This window comes from Ahaetulla prasina, chromosome 2 (genome assembly GCF_028640845.1).
Source record: "Ahaetulla prasina isolate Xishuangbanna chromosome 2, ASM2864084v1, whole genome shotgun sequence".
Classification (NCBI taxonomy): Eukaryota; Metazoa; Chordata; class Lepidosauria; order Squamata; family Colubridae; genus Ahaetulla; species Ahaetulla prasina.
This window is the reverse complement of record NC_080540.1, coordinates 303,595,948-303,604,666: the sequence shown is the minus strand read 5'-3', so window position 1 is coordinate 303,604,666 and position 8,719 is coordinate 303,595,948. Positions and strand designations below refer to the sequence as shown.

Here is an 8,719-nt window from a genome sequence, read left to right as displayed (position 1 = left end):
ACTGTCAGAAGTTTGATCTTGACTGGCTCAAGGACAGCTCCGCCTTCCTTCCGAAATCTGTAAAATGAGGACCCGGATTGTGGGAAGCGACACGCTGACTCTGTAAACCGCTTAGGGGGCTGCAGAGCATTACGAAGCAGCATATAAGCCTAAGTGCTGTTGCTCCACATGCATTCTTGGCGGAGACTTTTCTGAGCGATCGATGTGGGTTTAAAGGATGGCTGTGGGGACGCTTGCAAGCATCTGCCGAAAGGGCAAAGGGGGATTTTTTATCCTTTAATGGGAAGGAAGGACGACGTCACACGTGTGCTCCATGTAATGGGAGAAAAGCCTGAAGGGCTCCGGGGCTTGGGAGTCTCACTTTTCCTGCAGGGCGAGAGGCCTTCCCCGGAATGAGCTACTTTCCACTTTCGCCTGCATTAAAACCGGGAACGTGGCCGCCCCCCCCTCCCACTCTTGGCCCTCCCGGTTGCATCCCTCCCTCAAGGGAAGCTCCCTTCGCTCGCTCTCGGCGCTCCGACGGGCGCAGCAAAAGGAGAAAGGCGGCGGCGGCGGCGGCGAGCCTAAGGTGCGGAAGGGCCGGAAGTATCTCGAGCGGCGACCCGACGGAGCCTCCCGTGACCTGCGCCCGGAGAGTGGCCGGGCCGTTTAGCGGCGCGGAACCCGCGGCGGTGCGGAACGGTTTCCCCCCCGGGAGCGTGAGGAGTGGAACCGAGCGGCCGGCGCCCCATTGGCTGCGAAACCGGAAGGGGCGGTCCGACGCCCGGCCGGCCTTTCTTCGCGGAAGCGCGCCGGAGGCCTTGGAGCGTCGGACCGGCGCTGAGCGGGAGTGGCGATGCTGGCGCTGCGGGCGGCGCGCGGGGTCTCCGGGGGGCGGCCGTGGCGGCTGCTGCGGGAGGTGCGGGGCGCTGCGGGGCGCTGCGGGGGGAGCGGGGCGCTGCGGGGGGAGCGGGGCTCCGTGGCCGCCCCTCAGCGCCCCCAGCCTCTCCCTGCTGGTCTTGCAGGGCGCCCGGCGGGCGGGTCCCGGGCCGGCGCGGAGGAGCGCCTCGGGGCTGCCCATGAACACGGTGGTGCTCTTCGTGCCGCAGCAGGAGGCCTGGGTGGTGGAGCGCATGGGCCGCTTCCAGCGCATCCTCGAGCCGGTAAGAGCCGCGGGGGGGCGGGCACCCAGGAGGGCATCTAGTCGGGCTCCGTCGCCACGGCCGCCCGGGGAGGGGGAGAAGCGGCGCCCGGCTCCGCCCGAGGATCTCGGCCCCTTCCGAGCCCCGCTCGCCTGTCCAGCGTGCGCCCCCCCCCCCGGTGCGGTCCTTTGCTGAGCCCCCGATCGGTGGGAGGCCGCCCGGGTCCCTTTAAGTCCGAGGAGACCGTCGCGGGAAAAGCTTCGTCTTAGGCGGCGCTTCCCCAACGGTGGGTTGACTCCGCCCTGCAAAGCAAGTTGAAGCAGCCGCGAAAATACAACTTTAACCCTCAATCTTTCAAGCCGCGGTCTGCAACCTTCCACACGCAAAGAGCCCTTTGGACCCGGTTCCCACAGAAAAGGAAAGGCCGGGAGCCACAGAACCTCACTCGCGCCCACCCAGTCACATGACACTCCCCCCCCACCCCCCACCCCCGTCACGCCTACCCAGGTTTTGTGGCTCCCCACAAAACCTGGTTTTGAAGTCTCTCCCTCCTTCTCTCTCCCTCTCTCCCCCACCTTTAAGGCGGCCCACCCCTGCCTTAAAGAAAGCAGGCCTGTCAAGGGACGGCCAGTCTTTGCCTCGCTCCAAGCCTCCTTGCCCTGGTTGGGATTAGATTCTGTCTCCGCAGGGTGGCTTCCAAGCTCTGGTCATCTGCCCCATGTTGTGTCTCGTCCGATCTCATCACCACAGCCGGGGTCTGCTTATCTGCTTCCGAACGCTGAAGAATGTCCTAGCATGCCTCCCGACCCCAGCCCTGGCTCCATGCCCAGACAGGCTGAGGAGGGGGCATCTCCCGGCCCCAGCCCTGGCTCCATGCCCAGACAGGCTGAGGAGGGGGCATCTCCCGGCCCCAGCCCTGGCTCCATGCCCAGACAGGCTGAGGAGGGGGCATCTCCCGGCCCCAGCCCTGGCTCCATGCCCAGACAGGCTGAAGAGGAGGAAGTACCTCCAGCCCCCAGCTCTGGCTCCATGCCCAGGCAAACGGAGCAACTAGACCCCTCCCCCTCCTCCACAGCATGTGAGCCTGAGGAAGGTTTATTACCAACAGCTGCCGATTGGAGTGACCCTCGAGTCAGAAGACTTGATAGACGGAGGCAACAGAAGGAAGGGAGGGGCAGGCCTGGATAAGTGCTGAGTCATAGAGCCACACCCCATGGCCTATATAAAGGACCTGCTTTCTGGCATTCTCTGAGTCAGGCAAAGTCTAAACATATCTTGCTGAAGTCACTTTCTGGTCTCCTGCCTGCCCTGAGGACTTTGCTAGGACTTTGGCAGAGCTGCAGAGGCACGCCTGATTTGGATTTCCCTGATCCGGCCGTCAGCGGAGGAGTGGGACACGACACCCCATCAGCAGCCTTCCTGACTGGTTGGGGCCTCCCCCACACCTCCCCGGAACTGGGACTGGGAAAGCGCCCCCCCTCTGTTGTGAGCACCCCGGCTGAGTCCTCTAGGCAGGAGTCCCACCCCAAGGGTCCACTTCCTCTTCTGCTTGCGGTCTCCTTACAGGTAGTCCTTGACTTACAACCACAACGGAGTCCAAACTTTATGTTGTTAAGTGAGAAATTTGTTTTTCCCCGTTTTATGATCTTCCTTGCAACAGTTATTAAGTGAATCACTGCAGCTGTTAAGTTAGTAACATGGTTGTTAAGGGAATCCGGCGTCGCCATTGATTTTGCTTGTCAGAAGCTTGCAAAAGGGCTCACATGACCCCAGGACACTGTGACCGTCATAAAGATGAATCAGCATACGAATGTAAATCACATGACCATCGGGATGCTTCAACAGTCCTAAGTGTGAAAAATGGTCATAAGTCGATTTTTTCAGTGCCGTTGTAACTTCGAACGGTCACTAAATGAACTGTTGTAACTGGAGGACTACCTGTATTACCTTTCCTCCCACATGCCCCGAAAAACCTGGAACTGGCTTTACAATTGTCAGTTAAGGGTGGTGGCGATGGGCCGCCTATGGACTTGAGCGTGTTCCTAAAGAACGCCAGGGCGTGGCTCAATTAGCCAGAGAGCCTTGCGAGTGAGTGTGACTTGCATGGGGAGTGAATGAGCCCATCTGAGCTCAGCTTTCTCACTTCAGGGAGGGGGAGTGGAAGGACGAGCCTAGCTCAGCCTTGGGGAGGAAGCATCTCTTGCCCGGCTGCAGCTGCTTTTCCCACAAGTGCTGGAGGGCTTTAAGAAGACGCCGGACAGCACCCTCTTTAAGGATGGTCCGTTTGGTTTTGCGGTGTATTACAGGGGGTTAGACTAGATGACCTTGGTGGTGGCTCTTTCACCGTGAGGTTTCCCAGTAGAGCTTGGACGGCCATTTGTCTTGGTCCCTCCAAGCTTGCGATGCTGCGATTGTTGGACAGCCGGAGATGATTTTGTGGAGAGAGAAAAAGATGATTCTTGTCCTTTGCTGATCCTTGCTAGGGACTGAATTTCCTCATCCCGCTCCTAGACCGCATCCGCTACGTCCAAAGCCTCAAGGAAATTGTCATCAACGTGCCAGAGCAGTCGGCTATTACTCACGGTGAGGTGGCCTGGCTGGAGGGGGGGAGGGGGGTGCATGGTGGGCCCATTGACCATCCAGTTGAGGCGGCCATTGATTGGATTGGCTGCCTGTACTTGCCAGTCGGGTGCCAGCAGTCTGGCTTCATAGTCCCTGCTGGAGCCTAAACTTTGCAGTGTTCAAGGATGAGCTGCCCCAACTCTGACCAAACGTGGGGGCCATGATGATCATGCTGGGCTGCCTCATTGGAATGATTCAAGGCAGCAGCTTCCATGTGCCCTCAACGGCTCTCTAAAAGGATGCAAATGACCAGCTCTCTGCAAGGAATATAAATCCTTCCATTCCCCACTATCCAGTCAGAGCTGAAGAAACTTCTCAGATGAGAAGCGAAACGTCTTCAAAGAATAAACAGAGTTGCCTCCTGAAAAAGCACCTTTGGACAAGTAGCTTGAAAGCAGAAAGCTGGGGGTAGTCAGAGGGTCATTGATTGTGTCCAGAGATGCACTCAGACTGAACATAAGAGTAGAAAGCGATCAGGCCCATCCACTTCGATTCCACTTAGCCTGGGTCTTTAGCCCAATTCCTGTGGGGGCTTTTGCTCTTTGTTTTGGTTGATAAGGCAAGAGCCTTAGCGGTCCAAATGCTGGATGAATTTCCGGCATCTGGGCCTTCCCTAAAGCTTTGCTCTATGGATGATCGAGGTTCCCTTGGCTTCCGCTGAAAGAACTCCTCTGTCCTTGCAGATAACGTGACCCTCCAGATCGACGGCGTTCTCTACCTGCGCATCATGGATCCCTACAAGGTACCAGGCAGAAGGTCCGAACAGAATAATTGGGACTCTTCCAGTCAGTGGGGCTATGGGCCTCTCGGAACTGCTTTTCCTCCATAGTTTTAATCTGCATGGATTTTGGAGGTTTAGCAGATGAAAGTAGAAGGATCTCTTTTGAGTTGACCTTTTCTAGGGCCAGGACTACATCAGGCTCAGAAAGCCAAGGCCTTTCCCCTCGATGGTGGGTCTGGCCCTTCCTCTTGGCCTGGAAGAAGTTCACTTATTTCCCGGTTCCTTTCTTCTGATGCCTCTAGGCTAGTTATGGGGTGGAGGATCCCGAGTATGCCGTCACACAGCTTGCCCAGACCACCATGCGATCCGAGCTGGGCAAGCTCTCCCTGGATAAAGTCTTCCGGGTAAGCAACAAAAAAGAAGGAAGACACACACGCACCCCACTATGCACTGGGCAAGAGAAGAGCAGGGTGTCAGGCTTGTCCCAACTTGGACGTTTAGGAAAGAAAGACTCTCGACTCCATTTGTGAAGTGAAAGGTTTACTTTTCTAAAGTAGAGCAGTTACAACAAAAGCAAAGCTGGATCTGAATATTGCCACTCAAAGCCTGTGCTTTCCCCTCCTCCCTGACTCTCGGCCAGTCCATCGGTGTCCAGTGATGTTTGAATTAAATGTTTTGGAAACGGCTTTGAGATGGAGTTTCGCATTCCGTTCTCACGGCCATCCTTGATCAGCTGGTCTGTTCCAGATTCACTCCTCTGGTTCCTGTCACCCTGTCATTCCCCCCTTCTAGCTCCCCAACCTTTCACACACACACCCCACATTTTATGGCAGCATGCCTGCTAAGCGAGGTATGCTGAAGATGGCAGACCTGACCCAGGGGCTGTCTCCTGTCTCCCCAGGGTTTTATGTAAGTAATCTAGATTAACCACCTGGCTGTCAGTGCAGGGGTGTTTGGTTGAAGAGAGCTACGTAGCCTTTTCCTTTGACAAAATGGCCCTCGGGCTGCCTCATAGGATGGGTGGGGCCTGAGCTGGGCTGGGCCGGGCCAAGGAAGCTAATGTGGAGGGGGCAGGATGGGCTCCAGGGCCATCTTTGTGCTCTGGCCTTGCTGACTCCACCCTTGTCCCGTCCAGGAGCGTGAATCCCTCAATGCCAGCATTGTGTACGCCATCAACCAGGCCTCGGACTACTGGGGCATCCGGTGCCTGCGCTACGAGATCAAGGACATCCACGTGCCCCCCCGAGTGAAAGAGTCCATGCAGATGCAGGTCAGGCTGGCATTCCTGGGCAGAGGAAACCTTTCCAGGTGGCACCGCCCTTGTAGGTGATGGGCCATTTTGCCGCCTGGCGCTTGGCTTTCTTTGTCCTGATGTGCCCCCTTTCACCGGCTGCCTGGCTGTTGCTGGAATGAGGGCGATGCAGGTCATCTGTGCCAAAAGGAGGGGCCTCCCTGGCCTGGCTTGACCCTGTCTTTGTCCAGGATTTGGGGCTCAGGGTTTGTAGAAGGAGCAACAGCTGGACTCCTGTAGTCCTGACCTGGGGATGGGTCCTTTTGTCAGGAGACGAGAAGATCCCCACTCAAAGACCCTGTTGCTTTTAGGTGGAGGCTGAGAGGCGCAAGAGGGCCACTGTCTTGGAGTCTGAAGGGATTCGAGAATCGGCCATCAACGTGGCCGAGGGGAAGAAGCAGGCCCAGATCCTGGCTTCAGAGGCTGAGAAAGCGGAGCGGATCAACGAGGCTGCCGGTATGGAGAGCGCAGAAACGGCTCGTGCAGGGAGGCTTGGCCCAAAGCACAGCTGTTTCCTCTGCCATGTGTGGTGCCCGTATCTGGCACGGGTGGGCCAGGGGCAGCAGTGAAAAGATGGGTGCCCAGAAGGAGACGTCTTTGGGGCAGCCCAGACGCTGGAGGCCTGGCTAACGGCTCCTTCCAAGCGGCATGGACCAAGAGTGCTGTGCTTGGTTGATGAAGGCCCAGGCCTCCTCCCTCCCCTTCTCTCCACCCACTCTTCTCTTGGGAGGGGAAAGGACCTGCGATTTATTTCCCCCCTCCCCCTGCAGAAAGGCCTCAGCCCAAATGCCCTCTGAGGGGCTGGGCAAGGCGCCTGGGAGGAGAGCCAGCCTCAGACTCCCTCGGGCTTGTCTCTCTCTCTTTCAGGGGATGCCAGCGCCATCCTGGTGAAGGCCCAAGCCAAGGCCGAGGCTATCGGACTCCTGAGCATGGCTCTGACCCAGCAGGTGATCACAGGGAAGAAGGAGGAGGAAGGGGCTGGCTGCGTCAGAGGCTGCCCCTCTTTGCATCTGGAGGGGGGGCTCCAAGCGAGCCCTTGGGAAGGGCCGCTTGCTGGGGGCGAGTCCAGGTACATGAGGGGCGAAGGGAGGTGGGGGAGGGACTGTCTATGCTGGAGGCCCTGGATCCTAAAGAGACAGCTTGGTCTAGTGGTTAAGTACCAGACTAGAAAAGCAGAGACCGTGAGTTCAAATCCCGCCATTGTCTCAGACCAACTCACCTCACAGGGTTGTTGTAGGGAAAATAGGAAGAGGAATGTGTGTTGGGTGCCTTGAGTTATTTGTAGAAAGAATAAAGGCAGGGAATGAATGAATAAATCTCCTGCTACCCCCACCCCCCACCCAAGGTTTCCTCTGAAGAGGAGCGATGGGGAGGGCTGGGTGGAAGGTTCCTGGGTGGGACGGAGGTTGTACTCAGCCCAACTCAGCTGGCCTGGGGTCCAGGCTCAGGGAGCACCACTCTTGGAGGTGGGGAAAGGGGAGGCCTGGATATGGCCAGGTTGGAGGCCCCCCTCCTCCACTCATTTCCATTCACTGGGTGTAGAGGCCCCTTTCCTGGTGCCCAGCCATAGCAGCCTTGGTTGTCCTCTGGGCAGGAATGAAAAAGTGAACTCAGGAGGTTATCCTGCTTTGGCCGAGGGAGGGAAGAGGCAAAGGGGGGTTCACGGTGGCCTTTCTCTCTGGGTGGGAGAAGGCCCCTCCCCTCCCTCCCCCTCCAGCTGCCTTGGGCTCACGCTTCCTGTTCTCCTCCCAGAATGGCAACATGGCGGCTTCTCTGTCGGTGGCTGAGCAATACGTGCAGGCCTTCTCCCAGCTGGCGAAGGAGTCCAACACCATCCTCCTGCCCACCAGCACCGGAGACGTGACCAGCATGGTCACCCAGGTCAGTCTGGAGCCCAGGAGGGGACTGTGGGAGCTGCAGGCTGCCGCACAGGCCGAAACTCTGGGCAGGTAGCCGGAGGGAAGCCCAGCTGAACTTCCCCTCTGCAGAACAACCAAGCCAGGGAGTGGGGAGGAGGGTGGAGGCGGCTCCTCAAGGGCAGGGGACTTGCTTTTGCCATTGTGTCTGGGGAGGGGGAGGGGGGCACTAGAAATCAAGGCAACTGCAGCAGGGAGGTAACTCGAGCCAGTCTTTCTGATTTTCGTACTTGGGGGGCCTTCTTTTGGGGTGGGGGTTTTCCAGCCCCTGGAGAAGGTGTCTCGGAGGTCTTAGAGATGGCAGTGGCAGCCTTGCTTCTCCTTGCTGGAGAAGGGATATGGGGGGAGGGAAGGAGGGGCTGCCTGGCTGCAGAGGTTGTGACTGCTGGATGGCAGTTGCAAAACCCAGGGTGCTCTGTATGGCCATGGGACACCCCCCCTACCTTGACTGAGATGGGGAGATGCTAATAGATGGGGAAAAGGGCCTATGGGTTGAGCAAAACCCCAGGTTTACGTGTGGCCTGGGCAGAGAGGCTCCTTTGGAGTCCCAAGGGATTGAGGTGGGCTTGAATGCTTTGCAGCTTTTTGAAGGGTTCACAGACTGACTTTCTTTTGAGGTGGATGAGCAGCAAGCCCCCCCCCCCACACACACAAGGAAGGACCTGCCTCCTGAGGGTCTCAGCAGCTGTGTGGGACAGAGCCCCCTCTTGGTGACGACCCCTTGCTTTCTTCCTCTGCAGGCCATGTCCATCTATTCCTCCCTGAACAAGACTCAGGCGCCCCCGGAGAGCCTGGAGGACCCCTCTGCCTCCCCCCAGTTGGCACAGCAGCCCCCCAGCAGCACCAGCTACATAGACCTGGAGCAGTCGAGCACCAGCTAGCGGGAGCCCATGGCCATGGGGCCAGAGAAGCACCCTCCCCCCCCCAGGACTGGTCCCCAAGGAGCCCCAGACTCCTCCTGGTTTATTTTTGGATTGGATTGAATCATGTTGTAATAAAAGGAGATGGCAGAGCCCGTGTCGGCAGCGGTGGGGCAGATGTGGGGTGG

General features: G+C 58.2%; 1 protein-coding gene across 1 annotated transcript; it reads left to right on the top strand.

The window, feature by feature from the left end:
- Positions 1-739: 739 nt before the first annotated feature.
- On the top strand, positions 740-8,683 carry STOML2 (stomatin like 2). Its single transcript, XM_058172467.1, has 10 exons — positions 740-898; positions 1,005-1,142; positions 3,605-3,704; positions 4,427-4,485; positions 4,767-4,868; positions 5,600-5,734; positions 6,067-6,211; positions 6,623-6,702; positions 7,508-7,636; positions 8,412-8,683. Exons 1-10 carry the CDS (start codon positions 836-838, stop codon positions 8,550-8,552), a joined length of 1,092 nt encoding a protein of 363 aa, XP_058028450.1. The 5' UTR covers positions 740-835; the 3' UTR covers positions 8,553-8,683.
- Positions 8,684-8,719: the final 36 nt, after the last annotated feature.